Source organism: Grus americana, chromosome 3 (genome assembly GCF_028858705.1).
Source record: "Grus americana isolate bGruAme1 chromosome 3, bGruAme1.mat, whole genome shotgun sequence".
In the NCBI taxonomy this organism is placed as follows: domain Eukaryota; kingdom Metazoa; phylum Chordata; class Aves; order Gruiformes; family Gruidae; genus Grus; species Grus americana.
This window is the reverse complement of record NC_072854.1, coordinates 83,456,595-83,474,395: the sequence shown is the minus strand read 5'-3', so window position 1 is coordinate 83,474,395 and position 17,801 is coordinate 83,456,595. Positions and strand designations below refer to the sequence as shown.

General features: G+C 42.7%; 1 protein-coding gene across 2 annotated transcripts; it reads right to left on the bottom strand.

Annotated features, from left to right (window-relative positions):
- Nucleotides 1-685: 685 nt before the first annotated feature.
- Nucleotides 686-17,475, bottom strand: LGALS8 (galectin 8). Of its 2 annotated transcripts, XM_054819237.1 has the most exons (10): nt 17,341-17,475; nt 14,207-14,344; nt 9,506-9,594; nt 8,568-8,778; nt 7,797-7,913; nt 6,053-6,109; nt 5,946-5,972; nt 4,550-4,638; nt 2,465-2,630; nt 686-1,995 (listed from the first exon to the last, which is right to left on the bottom strand). In XM_054819237.1, the coding sequence occupies exons 2-10, from the start codon at nt 14,246-14,248 to the stop codon at nt 1,846-1,848; spliced, it is 948 nt and encodes a 315-aa protein (XP_054675212.1). In that variant the 5' UTR covers nt 14,249-14,344; nt 17,341-17,475; the 3' UTR covers nt 686-1,845. The 2 variants fall into 2 exon arrangements, with proteins under 2 accessions (XP_054675212.1, XP_054675213.1); XM_054819238.1 differs by lacking the exon at nt 6,053-6,109.
- Between the last annotated feature and the right edge of the window lie 326 nt (nt 17,476-17,801).

Below are 17,801 nucleotides of genomic sequence, written 5' to 3'. Positions count from 1 at the left end.
AGGATCAAGAATAAATTGCTTGCTGTGTTAATGAATTTACCAAAAAGTTCACCATCCATTTTGCACCAGGAGGTGCTGGTTCATTACACTACTAGTAAGAAAGGCAGTCAGATTCTGTAAAGTATGGTTTAAAATGCCACGGGTTAGAACTAACACTACAGGAGATACTCTTCCATCCCATCAGATGCTAGGAATGGGCCTCTGTTCAGGGTGCAGCACGCCATGTAGATCCCATGTGTGGAAAAGTTACCCCACAGTGGTCATTTATGCTCTCATAGGAATTTCGTAGCAGAAAACAACTATTAATCATGTCTGCTGTCTAAAAAAAGTATGTTCACGTGAGAACTTCTTGCTGAACTCTTTGATAAGGGCACGCAAGTGGTGTCATTGGCCTTACTGAGGGGGAGCTGCCTACCAGCTCCTCTGTTAGAATCAGCCAGCTGAGTTTATCCTGCAGCCAAGGGATGTACACATACAGCACAACTCTCCTGAAGGCCACACCAGCACAGCCAAAGCCTAGGCCTATGCACATTAACTGGTCAGTGGATCGCTAGCTCCTTGATGTGGAAATGGTCCTCCAATCAGGATCACTATGCCACCTCGGAGATACTGGTAAGATAAGTGAAACAAGAGAAAATATAGACCAAAACGGGATCATAGCTACTCAGCTACACTTGGAGAAAAGCAGAGTTCACAATTGTTTTTATTTATGCTTTTTTATACATTAAATCTGGTAATTTATCTTATACAGTCTTTTAGGGTACATCTTATTCTTGAAATTGCTTCACTCTTTTAGCAGCTCTTAAGATAAATAGGAATATCCCTCAGGCATGTACTGACAGCCAGGAGCAACTTATTTTTAAAAAGAGTATAAAAATTAAGACTGACATTTGCATGGAAAACTGATTGAATACGAACAGCTCCATGGTTTCAGATCAACAGTATTTTAACACAAGACTGGAAAAGGATTCATTCTCTAGTCCACTGATGAGTATCTGAGTCTCATCTCAGCTGAAACCCTGCCTGAAGTACCTGCATTCACACATTTTTTTAAAAGTGACAACCGCAAACATCTACTTCAGTCCCTAAGCAATCTCAACTCAGTTAGGAGCCATTTCAGATCAAACAAGCTTTCAAAAGTTCATGCAATTGGAACCAGCTAAATCATTTTAATTTGTTTCACTTTGGAAAACTAAAAGCTAGAAATGCTGCTGTATGTTTCATTTAAGCCACTTAGAAGCAGGAGCTGTCATAACCACATGTGGCAGAGAAGGTACTACTGCAGCAGCAGGCTAAGAAGTAAGATGAAATTCCTCCTTGCCTTTTGCTAGAACTGATGGGTCAACTGTTTGCTTAATCCAGCCTCAGTAAAAAGATTATAGTTGCTAATATAAACTAAGAAGCAGAAGACTATATTTCATAATTCTATTCTAAATGAATTATCAGTGTCCCTTTTGGAGTGAATAATCATGTCTTCGGATCCTATTTCAGTCTCATTTCTGCTTCACAATATTGAATGTGTGCTATCAAGGAATGCTGAGTAGTAGTTTAACTTAAAAATACTGAGTGCAATTGTTAGACACATTATGATGCAGTATTTTCATATTGCTAGGTTCAGTAATACAGGAGATTTATCTGAGCGAACACTTACTTAGCTTGCCAGGAAACTAAAGGAGGATTTAATCTCGCAGGCAGCAGTTCTGGTACTCACCTAACTCGGAGAGGCAGATGCAGAAGCCTAGATAGATAAAGGCAGGCTCAGCACGAGCCAGCACCTGTTTGTACTTGACAAGGAGGCACTCTCATTAAAAGAGGTTTAATTCTTGTAACAGCGATCAAAAAGAACTACCAGCTCCTCACATCTAACAATTGAACATCTCCCGTGATTTCCAATTCGTTGATCTTTTCAAGCTGTTTAAAACGATGCTTGTACTCCAGAGTGTGAACGCCATTAACAGCAACTTTGAACTGGTGGGTGTCACAAAAAATGATCAGCTGAAAAGCAAGAAGAGAAAGAGTTAAGTTTTAAGCTCAGGTAAAACATGAAAAGCAACCTGATGATCTAGCCTAGACTTGGGCAAGCCCAGTTTCTGTTACAAAGAATGTTTCATGCAGAAGAAACATTTAGAAAAGTAGAACTTCAATAACATTCATAGAATCATAGAATAACTCAAGTTGGAAGGGACCCATAAGGATCATCGAGTCCAACTCAATTAAATTAAAATTTGTTCTAAGCACCGGCTGAATTCTTCCAACCATTTAAAAAGAAAGCTGTCATTAAAACCAAGTTAAATCTCTGCGCCCAATGCTCCCATTTAATCCTAAATATTCTCACATTGACATGCATTGAAATGCAGGGATGGCAGTTTTATTAAAATCTTTATTAGTGACATGACATTTCAGCACCACTGCTAATCCTTTTGGCAGAATTACCAGTTTGATGCTATATTTCAGTTAATCTTACCTCAAAGTACATCCCTGGACTGAAAGGGAAATTGTCAACTTCCTTTTCTTCTTCTCCCCAGCTGTCACAAAGGTATGAGTTTCTTACAAAAACTTTATTTTTCACTCGGGGATTCAGATGCAATGCAATGTCCTTTGAGTCACTTGATTTCAGATTTATCACAAAGCTGGAAGATATTTTTTAAGAGTTTACTATACCAAGGGTTTATAAACACGATGCAGTAGTCCATGCTATTTATCAAGCCCTTAGCCAATACTCAGAACTGTTCTGGAGCCAGGGCTATGATTGACCTGAAGAACCAAGCAGGCAGGTAACATGCAATTGTCTCCTTCACACAGAAACCTTTGCTGGAGGCAGCAAATGTAGCATGACCCTGCTAGATCTGCTTCATCACTCACAGCTTTCTGTTCATGTCTCAGCAAGGAGACGTTGAGCCAAGTGCTGCTCCCCTACAGCACCAGGAAGCAGCATTCTCACAGAAACATGTGGTGCTACTTGCTCCACCACCTCTTTCTTTTAACTTGGGCGGTGGAGAGTGGGAGGCTTTGTTTTACCTAAAGACATTATATTCTTTCTGCCAACAAACTGGTTAGACTCTAATGAAAAGTGTGAGTACTCTCTCTGTACATTTAAGATTGGTGGGACACCATGCATACAAAGTGTTACTTTGTAGGCAGCTGTGCTGGTTTTGGTTGGGATAGAGTTAATTTTCCTCAGAGTAGCTAGCGTGGGGCTATGGTTTGGATTTGTGCTGAAAACAGTGCTGATAACACAGGGAAGCTTTTGTTATTGCTGAGGGGTGCTTACACACTGCCAAGGCCTTTGCTGCTTCTCACCCCACCAGTGAGCAGGCTGGGGGTACACAAGAACTTGGGAGGGGACACAGCTGGGACAGCTAACCCCAATGGAACCAAAGGGATATCCCATACCATATGATGTTATGCTCAGCATATAAAGTCAGGGGAGGAAGGAAGGGGTGGGGAACACATTCAGAGTGATGGTGTTTGTCCTCCCAAGTAACAGTTACGTGTGATGGAGCCCTGCTTTCCTGGAGATGGCTGAACACCTGCCTGCCCATAGGAAGTGGGGAATGAATTCCTTGTCTTGCTTTGCTTGCGTGGGTGGCTTTTGCTTTACCTATTAAACTGTCTTTATCTCAACCCAGAAGTTTTCTCATTTTTGCTCTTCCAATTCTCTTCCCCATCCCACCAGGTGCGGAATGACCGAGTGGCTGTCTGGTGCTCAGTTACCAGCTGGGGTTAAACCATGACAGCAGCGTAACTCTACCCAGGCTGAATGAATACTCTGCAATCTCAGACATGTCCACAGCACAGAGTTCCTGAAGGGGAGCTCTGGAGAAGAGTGATCAGAGGGAAGAATCATCTAAATTCAAATCAACGCTTCAACCTGCAGAACCAAAACCACTCTTCAAGCAAAGGGCATGCTGAAGCACAGACATTTCCTCAGCTCCATTTTGACCATGTTGCGGTCCCCTCCTTCCCCCACCCCCTTTAAATCATGTTGGGAAAATGTTGTCTTTGCAACCCATTGTTCCTAATTTGCTATCAGAATTATAACTCATACTACCCTACCAGCTTTCATCACTCAGTTGTCACATTAGGCACCTTCATGCTTCTACAGTCCCCGAGGAGGCCGTCGGAGTACTCAGAGAAATATTGCAACATGCAGCATTTGAGCACACCAGCAACTCATCTGACTCCTTTACCATCTATTTCTGCCAGTTCCCTTACTCTTGGATCTCTTTAGAATAAAAGCTGCCTGTGTAAGATATGTATGCTCACTTGCCCTGCACAACGGAAACCCTGAACAGACATACAAACTTGTGCATCATGCAGATTTAGCAGGTAAGACACTCAGGTTTTACCTTCACTTTTCACAATGGAGCTGTTCTTTAAGTCCTCCCTAAAGCAGTATCCAGCAAGTTCCCAAGAAAACTGCACTGTAGTTGCAGATGATTGCAGATGCAAAGTTGCAAGTGAGTAAGGATATACTGAGGCAATGGAAAAGCCTACTCATTCTCAAGAGTAGGTCAGTTAAACAGCAGAAAAATTCAGTAACACTTACCTCTTTGGTTTTTTATCCACTTCTCCTCTAATGGCAACTGTGCGTCCTGGATGAAGTGCAGTATCAAGTTTCCCGACATAAGGAACTCCCTAGAAGTACACCACCAGTAAAAATTTTGACTGTGACTTACTTTTTTCAATATACAAGCTGAGCTTTACTATGGCAGGAAGAGATCTGGCCTACAATTGTGAATCTCCACTTATAGCTAAACTTATTCCTACCAACATGTCCTGGGACACTAATACTATAGTGGAAAAGTTACACTGAGGTAAACATATCAATGTGTTGGGCTTTTTCTTTAGACTACCACCTTGGGTTCAAAATAAACATTATTTACAACTACTTCTGCCACCACTAATGGTGGAAGGGGGGGGGGGGGGGGAAAGTAAGCATGAAACTCCCTGCACATAATTATTCAGATACAGACATCCTGACCTCTCCTCTCTGAAAGCTTCAGTTATGCTTTAAATAAAACTCATGCTAGGTGTTGTGTAAGTACTAGAAATAGAGTCACTGAGTATTCTCTCTTCCTGGCACCAGTTCATAATGACAAATTTTATTTACCTTTTTTCATGTGTTAGAAGTTTTGATCAGGGAAAAGGAGTGAATGGAGAAGTTGGCTGTTTTTTCTTTTAAGTAAGCTTACCACTCACAAATGACAATATTGCATGTTATTTGGTTTTGAAAAGATGGCTGAAGAAGGCAGACTGTCAAGTGACAAGGCAACTAAAATCATGGCACTCACTGCAACTTCACCTTCTCCATAAATTCTATTCTATATTACTGGCTTCCAAACCCTTTTCACTTTGAGCATGGTCCTTACTCCAGTCTGGATACTGTTCACTTGTACAGCTTTTTGCAAAAAGATGAGCACTCACTTCTAGCTAGGTGCGAGCTCCAACCCTAAGGTGTGATGCTAGCGTCTGGCCACCCGAGGTGTACACAGGATAAGCACGGATCTGTCGGCAAGAGGCAGATGTAGCCAGACAGGTTCTGGGATACACACATTAACATAAGGTGATGTGGCATAATATGACTGCAGAATACTTTCATTTTGCAGATATTCCCTAAGGTGGAGAAAACTAAGTATGCTTATTTGAAAAAAGTTTTTAATGTAATTTGGTCTTTTAAAACTTCAGGTATCCCCACTTTTCATTTCTCTGTTTATGGCTGTGGATGCTGAATTTATATTTCGGGTTTTCTATGTGCGTTAACAAATAGCCTCACTTTTACTAGCAGCAGCAGAGAGGATTACTCTCTACAAAAGCTCACTGATGATTATCTTCCAGTAGATTCTCAATTCCCTTGTTCTGTGCATATTTTTTATGAGTAACAGAGATGTTTTTGATTTTTTTTTACTATTCACATTTGCCACAAGTCTACACGAAAAACTTACAAATTCTGAACCACCTGGCATTTCCCCCTACAAGAGAAAACAAATAACATTAACTAGTTTATCAGACAACAGGGAGATTCTTTCAATGTTTTTACAAACATACGTACATTTTCTGTGTTTATCTTTGTTACTCCTAGGGATGATAGCTGAGAGCCTTGTAAAGACTGCAGAGAGAGAGATATTTAGACATCATTGCAAACATCTTAGAACTTTAACATGAAGTTGGTTTAGAACCTGTGCTGCTTTGAAGGGTCTACTGTTAACATGGAAATTTAAGGCTATGGTGAAGAAAAAGCCACATCGAGATTTCTTAAGACCACCTCATTACAGTTTGAATCTTTATTTAACAGTCAGAGCACTGATAACCCCTTCACATTTGAGGGTACCCACTGAGCTTTCCTCACTGGGGTAGGAATAACAGCAGGGCAGGTCCATGTACAGGGCCTTGGGATTTTAAGCAGCCCCCTGCATCCCCGTCCCTTCCCACAGGAAGGGTGTATGAGCAACGTGGCCATGCAGATACGGTTCCAGCCTAGCCCTGGCAGATTGTATCTTCAGCTTGTTTATTTCCATGAAAGCCTCTCTCTTCTTCCTCAGAAGAGTATATTAGAAGCAAAGACAAAAAGGAAACAATTACCCCTCTCCATTCCTTTCTTCCCCAAAGGATACAGCATCAGTAACCACAGACTAAAGCTACTCTGTTTCATTTTGTGCTTGGGACAGAAACCAACCTACAGCACCTGCTTGCCCCCAAGCTCTTCTCAAAGTCAGTCCTCCAAGACCAGACTGCTTTGAAGTAACATTATTCTGGCAACATGCCCAAGGCCAAGTGATGGGGCCCATAAAAGTCTGTACATAGGCTTTGCAAATGATCAGTGATTAGATCTATCTTTAAAGCTTAGACCCCATTTTGTTCAGGCCCAAATCTCCACGTTCTATCAGCAGCTATTAGTCTGCTGACCTGAGTTAGACCTGACACTTGGCAGCAAGAAATCCAAGCTTTGCCCACAATGCAGTGAGGATGGGGCAGAAGAGACCCCAAACATTACACAGGAGTAGGCAGGCTGCCTTAGTGAGTGGCAGGAAGAAAGGGAAAAGGCATTCACCTTCACTGTCTCCCTGGAATTTATCACCTTTCGTTCCTGCTCTAGAGGTCTCACCCTTCCCTTCCAGAGCAGAAAGATGTCTCCTTCTGCTCAGGCGAAAACATGTTGTTCAACTCCTCCCCGTTGGTTTACTTTCTCCAGCAGAGCTGGCAGCTGAGAGGAAGCACAGCACTGCCTGCACTTTAAATTCACTGCAGTTTGATCCAAGCGCAAGTCAAGCCACAAAGTCTTCGAGAAAGGACACCTCTTCTCACTCCCCAGAAATAAACATACACTCCTAGTTATCATTTCAGTCAACATTCAGTCATTTTAGCAGGAAAAAACAGAATTATGTGCACAAGCAGTTCCAGCTATGACTGAACTTGGCATTTGGAAGCCAAGCAACAAGTTACAGCCATGGCTGAACTTGACACTTAGAAGCCCTGAATACTGAGAGTTCATTTGCAATATTTGAAAAGTCTAATCCATTCCTAGATCCAGTAGCCAAGCAATTCTTACACCATGTCTCCTGTTAAATTTGCAAGCTGTGAACTTTGTCACCCTTTTGCCCCTAACCTCGACACTGAAACGGGAAGACAAAGATCCTCACGAGACTCATGTTGAAACGCTGGGGAAAAAAAGTCTTGTTACGGATGTTAGACTATGTGGCTGCTTTTCTCTACTTTCTTTTCACCATAAATCCTACTCTGTGGTTCAGCAAGACAGAGAAAAGGAATAGAACAAGTCAGCTGTCTATGTAACTTACTTTAGAAACAAATTCTATAGTTTTGATCTGCACTTTGCCATATATTCCAAGAGTATTTATTTTTTCAAAGCTAATTCTGTGGTTGTAGAGCAGCAAGTGCTTCTTGTTTACAGACACCTAAAGAGACAGGAAATAAAATAGGAAAATTGTTTTAAACATACATTACACCAGCCATGTATCAAATTGTATGCATATACCTCTGTTTTACACTGCTTTGGTAGAGAAGCAGGGAGCGTCCTAGAAATTTCAGAGCAACTACGTTCAGTTCATCCGTGATTCAGTCTCTCTTTCCATCACTATGAGGGAGATTTATTTGACTACACTAAAATTTGTATTTCACACCTTTTGTTTCGATCACCCAATCATTTGCCAATGTGGTGTTACCAATCTAATAGAATCTATTATTGCAGTCTAACAGAGCAAGACAAATACACCTCAGATGTTTCCTCCAAGGACTGTCCTACGCTAGGCACAAAACAGGTTTATCCTAAGGTCAGCCCTTTGCACATAAGAAGGGAAGGGTGGAGTAGCCATTAGCCATGGCACAAAGTTACTTGCCTACTCATCCAACTTAGAGGGAAGCGATGCAAAATTAAAGGTCTGATTTACTTAGCACCTCTTTAAAGAAAAGCTTCTAAATGTTTTTGTAGTTAGACTATATCTAGGTAACAGAGAAGCCAAGGCTCTCAACTATTTATTTTAAGTATACAAAATACCTCTATTGTATTGGGCAAACAACTAGCTACATATAAAGAATCAACCCAGACTCACCTGGAATTTATCCTTTAAAATCATGATGACAATCTCAAATGACTTCCCTTTTTGAAAGGGCATCTCATAAGTGATCTCCTCCCAGCCCCATTTTTCCCTCTCCAGTGTGTTGCAAACAATGTAGCCAGACCTTTTGAAGCGGGGGTTGAAATGAAATGCCACATCAGCTCGAGGCTTTATGCTGCTGCCACACTGTAAATCCACCTGGAACCTAACCATAAAAATAAGACAAACCACATTCAGCTCAGTCCGTCAAGAAATCACCTAAAAGCTTGATACACTTGTCTTTTACTGTGGAGCCTCAGAACAGGCAGACACAATGAACGTTGTTGGATATGGAAAAAACCCAAATTTGTCCAACTCCTACATATTTGTGAATGGTTCTCCCATCATTTATTGCAATGAATTAAAATATTTAAGTATATATTCAATGGTCGTCATTCATATCATGTAAGCTCCTTCCTCACTGTGTTCACCACCTTCCTTCCCATCATCTTCAAATAAAATAACCGAACGAACCTTGGGCAAAGTTAGGGAACAGAACTCCCATACTAGCCACATGCACAAGTTCATACCCCATATCCCAGTTTAAGTTAATTCCTTCATGCAACACAGTCAGTTATCAAATTTGTTAGTCTCAGATAATCTCTTTAGACAAGTTGACATATACCATGATGGGGAAAAAAAAAATTGCCAAAGCAGGCAAAGCAAAAAGAGAGAGGATCAGCAGAAAGAAAAAAATCAGTTCATCCTCCACTTCTCATCACAAAGCTTTCATTAATCACTTAAGCCTGTATTCATATATTCACTCTGACGCTATCACAAGGATTTAGATCAAGCCTTTGTGTGCGATCATAAATAGGACCCCTGGAAACATTTTATCCATTACATTCTTGTTCACATGGTGACACAGCAAAAAGTGACGCCATAGCCACTACCTGTCTGCATCATCCGGAACAGTCCCATGTATCACAATCAACTGTCCAGGAACAAGTTCATGAAGTATTGTCCCAACATATGGAATGATCTAGAAGAGGGGAAAAAAAAATAGAAAAAAAAAATATTCAAACAACATTTTGTGATGGAGGCAAAAAACCCCCACAATAGTCTTAAAAATAACATTCTAATAATTATGTGGTGGTCTAGCACATTAAAAGAAACACAACTAGCATCTCATTTAAAAGAAACAGTAGAAAAGCACTAAATACCCACCACAACACAAAGGAAAAACCCAGCACATTTTCATATATGAAAACCAAGCTTCTCAGGTAAGATTAAAACTAAAATTTCCAGCCTCCATTCCTAGCTCTCAAATGAGGAATGGCAATATATTATTGCCTCGCTTTTAATAGAATATAAAGAAGATTCACTTCAAATTAGGTCATTGCCAAGGGCTGACTATTATCAGCCCTTTGCTGGTAGCAGAAGGCACCTTCCACAACCCTTCTGACCCCAGACTACAGCAGCTGCCTTTTTGCTTGTTCTTGCTCCACTTTGGAAAACAGTGATGGGAAAAGAAGTGACTATGTCACAGAGCAGAGTGTCTTCTTAGTAAAAACTACACGACAAACACAACAAAATACCCCACCCTAATGAGCTGAGAATGGCAAGGTGCACTGAAATAGCCCTGTGCAGGTGCCTCAGTCTTTACGGTATCTATGGTATGCAATCTAGTTAAAAGCCTGCCTATTCTTTCTTCCGGATTAATAGCTGGAGAAGGTAACACACGCATGTTATGCTAAACTGAAATGGCAACAAGTAGTAGTTGTTAAACCATATGAGGGGACATGTCAGTTAAAATAAAAGCCCCAAACAGCCCAGCACGGCTCTCTGGCAAAGGCTCAGACATGCTGACTGAAGCCCTATCCTGACCATCATCTGATGCATCCAGAATTTCAGGGAGGGAAGGGGAGCACCTTAATAGAAAACTGTGGAAGTTCACAGGAGAGTGATCGAAAAGCAAAGCTATAAGTTTGCATGTCATCACATGTGCTTAGATTGAAAAAGGAAGCAAATGGTGGCAAATGTTGCATTTGCTCTCGTTAACAGACAAAAATTTCTGCCAAGGTTGGTTTTTTGTATTTTTTTCCCCCAAAAAAATCCCTGATCTATGGAACAGCGTATAAGATTTCAGGACATCTTTGAAATGAAACATCAATTGCAAACAAGAGTTCCAGTAATTTAACAACAAAAAATGAACAGACTAGAAATACTACTCTTGAATGGAATATTGGACAATAAAAGGACAAGTTGAGATATTATATATCATGCAAAACATGAAAATATAAAAACGGGATGTGCTTGCTGACATCTGTTTTTGTGAATTTGTGAGGAGGAAAGGAGAGGAATGACAGGAAAAATTGTCTAAATCCAGTGTGTTGATCATTTCTGCCAGTAGATACACATCCTTTTCTGCCCTCTCTCCACTTCCCTTCTCAGCTACCCACACACTGCACAAAACCGAATTTGCAGTCATCTTCTACATCAGGCAAAATAGACTTAAAGAACTTGCTTCTCAACCATAAGCTCACAAATGGTCAAGTTGTTTTGTCTTGTGTATTTTGATTGGCTTAAGCAGGTGTAGTAGAGGAGGAAATGAAATGAACGTGAAAATAAGTGTTGAAAGAATAAAGAGGCTGAAATACCTTTGCTTCCTGGTAGTAACTTGGTTCCTTAATATACAAGCTGTACACAAGAAGCTCAATTTTATTCAAAGAATAAGGACGATACTAATAAATAAGAAAAAACATGTCTTGATTATTTTAACACACTGCTCCTGAGGGGTAGCAGCTAAGTAACGCAATAGAGTAATAAATTACTGGTTCAGTCTCCAACAACAAACTAGAGAAACATACAGACACAGGCCAGGGATGCTGGGACTTAACTACTCTAGTGGATCACAGTTATTTACCCCTGGAAGAGAAGCTGTGGCAAAAAAAATTCTTTACATTCAAAAGGATACATTTATTTAGGAGAAAAGAAGGTTGGCCCATCAACTCTACAGAAGCTCAGACATGGAATCTGCAAGGCCACAATACAGCATTTCCTGGGTGCAATACTACAGATTTAATGAGGTTTTGTCATCACAGAATGTGCCTGCAATTTCCTCACATCTCAAGATGTTCCTCTGCTAATTTTTCCTCATTTAATAAGAGTAATGCTTGTGGCATCATATGATCTACCAGCATCCTGGCTCTCTTCCAGACCTCCAAAAACTACCTCTGAAGCCAATTGGTCAATGTCAACTGAGTTTGAGAGGTCTCAAAGATCAAGCTCTCTCTAATATCTGCCAGTTTTCATAAAACAAGAGGACAGATTATGTCTTATAGAGGAAAGGACTGTGACAACACAGCTTTCATCTAGCTTGCTGGGGAGTGGACAGCTGCCCCATGATGACATTTCTTGCCAGAGGAGTCGAGTAAAGGGCATAAAGAGGAAAGCAGGATTTTCTGGATGATTCAGAACAGTACAGTAGTGAAGAAATACATCTCAGACTCAAACCTGTAATAAAGCTCTTAAGTTTTGCCGCTCATGGAACGATTCACTGAAACAGTGAATTTTTCATAGCCTGCCCTCCTCCATCCCTACTAAGTTCATCTTGTGGTATCACACAGGTGATAGAATCACAGAAGGGCTGAGGTTGGGAGACACATCTGGTGTCAATGCCTTGCTCAAAGCAATGTCAGATAGAGCAGGTTGCTCATGGCCTTGTCTGGAGATTGTCCTGAGGTCATCAGCACAATCTTTCCCAACTCTGTATCTATATTCTAATCCCAAACACTCACTCTTATTCCCACTTTAGGCTCTTGACCCCTAAGCACTAGTTTACCCCTTTATATTCTCCAGCCTGGTCTTGTCACCCATCATACTCATCAGTCTCCTTGCAGCCACCCAATTTTGCTGAACTCTTACTCTCTCCCTTACATAGATTATTTGTCCTAAATACCTCCTCTCCCAACAAAATCCCCATCTACAAACTTTCATTTTCCCTTTCCTTTTGCAGTTAAGACCTTTCATTGTCCAGTCTCCACACAGCTTTCCTTCCTCTCCCAGCTGGGTTCTTGTGAAGAAGGTTGAAGTTATTCCCCCATCATCCCTAACTCTATCCACTTTGCAAGCAGTGAACATATAGTGGGATTGAATAATCAGATTCCCTGAGGGCACAGGTGTGTATCAGTGCAAAACTGCAATAGATAAGCAAGTCCTGTGCAGATCTGTGCTACCATACACTCCACATAGATACTTTACAGACTTTAATATTTTTAAAGAATTCTAGCACAGAATGTTAAAAATACTGTTTCCTGCAGGCTCAAAAGAACTAACTACCTCTTTAAAGATACAATGAAAAACACAGCTCCAACCCACCCCTTCAGCCACATGCTAGCGTGAGGCCACTGTCCCAGATCATGACAATACTAGAGCTTTTCAGAGAAATCTCCAGACTCTCAGCTAGGCAAACAACATTGTCAAATCCACTCTCTGCAATTGCTGAATAATTTTAGCTCAAGTCTTCCCTACAAAACAGGATTTATTGTAAGGAAGGTGTATAGGGTCTGGCTGAGACAGTTAATTTTCCCCATAGCAGCCCTCATAGTGCTGTGCTGGATATTGGTAGCTAGAGACGTGCTGATAACACACCGGTGTTGTGGCTACTGCTGAGCAGTGCCGACACACATCCAGGCTCTCTCTCCAACATTTCTCCCCTCCTAGTAGGAGGCTAGGGGTGGGCAAGATCTTGGGAAGGGACAAAGCCAGGACAGCTGGCCCAAACCGACCAAAGGGATATTCCATACCATATGACATCTGCTCAGCAATAAGAAGCTGAGAGATAGGGGGAGGAACTGTGGGCATTTGCGTTTTGTTTTTTTTTTTTTAAACATTTGTCTTCCGGAGCAACCGCTACGCGTACTGAAGCCCTGTTTTCTGGGAAGTGGCCAGACATCACCCGCTGATGGGAAGTAGAGAATAATCTTTTGCTTTGCTTCTGCACGCAGCCTTTTGCTTTTCTTGTATTAAACTGCCTTTATCTTGACCCACGAGTTTGGGGTTGGGTTTTTTTCCATCTTATTTTTCTATTCTCCCTGTCCTGCCGAAGAGGGGAGTGACAGAGTGGCTTGGTGGACATTTGGCATCCAGCCGAGGTTAAACCACCACATAAGGTAAGATATCAATTATCGAAAAAGGTTCCAAGTTTAATTGTTCAGACTGAAGTTACAAGCACCACCAAAAAAACCCCCCCACATTTCACAGGGCTGCCAGGCACCACCCATGTTTACAGAGAATTAGGAGTGAAAACACTGCTTATCATATTTTCACCTTCAATCCAGCACATTCTGCAAAAAAATGGCAGACATCCACATAAGCTGCATATGAAAGAGGACCACCCTCCAAGCGTGACAGAACTTACTTCCTGTTTTGGAAGTCCTGTGCACTAAATGTCCATTTGCGTACAGCACAGTTTTTAAACACCATCAGCTCCTAGTGTCACCTGTGACATTCCCTCTCAAATATCGGAGCGATACAAAGAGTTCTCAGGAACACCCTTCACTATGCAGAACAGTATGAGTACTAACTCTTGACATATAACCGCAAAGTCCCATTTCCCAAGGGAGAAGTTGTTGACAGGACAGGGGAGTTACCGGGTTACTGATTGTCTTGGGCAGTCCATCCAAGGACATCATCTTCCCTCCTCCAGTCCAAGTTTGTCAGTTCTGTGTGACCACTGCTGGAGCGTACTTAAAGGGCTCACTGGTCTGCCAGCACCAAAGGAGGGATCCCTTCAAAAAATCAAAACTTTTATTAGAAAGAAACAAAGCAACACTACATGAAGTGAAACCCTCCAAGGTATAACTTTAAACAGCACAAGAAATTATGCAAACATCTTTCCTTTCCAACAAATTTACTAGAGTTTTGAAATACAAAAATTAAAGGCTTGCTTAAAGAAATAAGGTGCCACGTTAACAAAGGACAGTGCACACAGGCACACAATGTCATCAGCAACTTCCTGAGAGTATGTGTACTGATACAGAATTCCACATAAAAATCATCATTGCACAGGGCAACACTGACAACTCGGTGCCTCTCAGCTGGGTCCTAACAGCTCTCCATTTGCAGCTGACCCCTGCCTGCAGACAGGGAAAAAGATACACAGTACAAAAGCAGTTTTCCCAAGACAACCAACCAACCATTTTCTGTTTCTTTTAACACTTTCTGTGCTATCCCCAGATTTCCCAAGGCAGACAAGCCCTAGGGGAAAAAAAGCCTTGCTTTTTCCAGTTTTATCTTGAAGTTAAGAGATACTAGGCAAAGACATAGCAGGGAAGGAAAGGGTGGGTTATGTTTCTTCATCCAGTACATACAATTGCTGAACTCCACAAGTAACTACAGGAGTTTGTAAAACTTGCATTAAATGCACAGCATTAATAAGAAATGAAACAACAGCTTGTGAGTATATCTAGCTACACTGTAATTTCTTTAGCAAATCTTCTAATGAAGTGACCAAAATTCAGCACCCAACTGAAACTACTAAGCAATTATTTCTTACACATTGTGGAGAAACAACTAAGGTAGCACGCAAACTGTGTGGTGATGACAGGCAGAGAGGGAAAAGTCAAAGGTGAGGGTTCTAGCATCATTACTGTGTGACAAGTGCTAGCAACATTAGAAAGGAAAAATAAAGAGCACAAAAAAACAAACCACCACCACCCCCCCAAAAAAAAAAAAAACAAACCACAACACCCTCACAAACCACCACCAAACCAAAATCCCAAGGTCTGTGACCTGTGCCACAGTGCCCTGAGGTTAATCTTCTGCAATGATTCAACCACAGAGCGGCCCATTGCAACATCTGCTTATCTTGTGGGAGATTTGAGCCAGAAGAGTATTAATTCTCCTACTCAAGACCACTGTCCAGAATGCAATTCAGATAACCAAAAGTGCCTACCCTGCATAACTGTTTTGCCCCTTTGATCTTGATATCACATCTGTAAGGCCCTGATAACAAGTGAATGTCTCAAACACCTGTCTTGACACGGGCAGGGATGGGCTGATGACAAGGGAGTGTTCACCAAGAAAGGAACCTGCAGAAGCAGGATAATGTCTTGTGAGTCCTCTCCTCTATTCCTGAAACATGTAGACAAAGACCATCTGTGTCCTGTGTGCCATGTGCCTGTGAAAGATCACCACTCACTTGGTCAGGCCCAAAGCGGGGAGACAGTGAGACCTCCAAGACCCCCACAACCCATTTCTAGAACATTTCTGAACATTCCTGAGCACATAGTGCGCCTGCTCAGTGATGACAGATCCCCGCCTATGGGGCGGGCACATTGGGTTATAAAAAGGGAAAACATAAGTTTTCGGTGTGTGCCCACCACCTGAAGACTACAACTACGAGCAGAGAACATCACTGGATCCAAGGGTGGTGATATCTTTTCTCTTTTCTCTCTTTCTCCCTTTCTTTTCCTCTCTGTCACTCTCCCTGTCTGTAACTTCATTTTCAGCACATTAGGGTAATATCGTCACAAGTTTTGCTAAACCATTACCTTTCGTAGTTCTGCTAAGTTTTAAGTATTATTATGACTTTTGTCAAGCCTCTATCTTTGGTAGTTCCACTGAGTTTTAAGTAAATTTGTGATTTGTTTGAACCTCTAGAGTAATTGTGATTACTCCTGATTACCACGCAGAGAATTAAAAAGTTAACCTCACCCTAACCCACCGAGTGGGACAGGACACCATCAATTCACAACACAAACGTGCAAAGGCAAGCAAATTTCATTATTTTCATTTTTAAGAGGAGGAAATCAAAATCAAAGCAAACAATAATTCTGCCTTTAGTATCAGGAAGTCCAATAGCAGACCCAAAAAATGAAACGCAGTTTCCAGCAGCCTGCTAACTGAACTTCCCTGGGTGTGAAGCAGCAATCTAAATCCCACTGAAAGAGGATCCTGGAACAGAACTGACTGTCAGTCTTGGTAGACCAGGTGGCACTCTGGCAAAGTGATGGGTTGAGGATTTTTTTGTTTGGTTATTAGAGTTTTTTTTATTGAACAGGTCACATTAATGAGGGACAAAATGCAACATGGACATGCAACATTGACAAAACAGGAGATGGACATGCAGCTGCAAGGTTCTCCTGTAACCTTCTGTCGGAGGAACCTCTGTCAGTACATGTTACACCAAATCTTAAGTCTGCAGCGTTGTAAGTTATGGTTTCATGACCACAGTCTTAGAACAGAAAAAGATGCATGCTTTCCTGTTAGCTCACACACTGCAAAGCAGCCACAGACCTCTTCAACAAAAAAAAAAACACCCAACAGGAAAAAGGCCAACAACCAGCTATTACACTCTTCCTCTGTGACAATCAGAAAATATCTTTTGCGAGGGTAACTCAGGTTAGACTTTATAATCAAAGCTAGATTTTACACCAAGGCAAACAAGGCTTCCGCAAAGAGAATAAGCGAGGTACTTTCTGGGTATTTGCAAGCAATTAAGATACAAAACACCAGTGGCGTCCCCCGGCTATAAACCCAACGCTGCAACACACCAGAAGGACACAGGACTAGTTTCACCGAGAAACCTCGGCCACTTCACCCTTAACGCGCTCCGAGGAAGCCCCGGCCCCCAGAGCGCCTCCTTCAGCCGGGCCCGCCTCGGCCCCGCCAGGGAGCAGCCCCTTCTCCCCGACAGGCAGACACACGCAGGGGGGGCTATTTCTAACGTTGCCCGCCAGTTCCCCCCTTAACGGGCCGCTCCTTCTTTATCCGCACAACGTACCTCCGTGACTAGCAGCGCTCGGAGACCCGCGGGCTGAGACCAGCCGGCGCTGCCATAGCCCCCCGCTGCCGTCAGCCGCCCCGACTCCGCTCCGCGTCTGGCCCGGCGAGGCCCCTCCCAACGCCTTCCGGCCGCCTCCTACGTCACCGCTGCACGGCGAGGCACACGCGCCTCCCTCGGGCCCGGCTGTGGCGGCGGGCGCGGCGCGGGAGGTGCTGTCCTTGCCCAGCCGTGCAGCGGCCGCGCCCGGCCCCGGCGGAGGACAGGAGCTTCCTCCCGGGGGGTGGCGGTGCTCCGCTACGCCGGGAGGGCGCCTGGCAGCGCGGGTGTGTTTGACGCGAGCCGGGTTGGAAGGCTGCGCGGGCACCGTGCCTTCCCTCGGTCTCCTTCCGAACTGTGCCCGGGAGTTGTCGGAGAGCGCTGCTGGGCCCAGGCCGAGCCACGCCACAGGCCTCCGACCC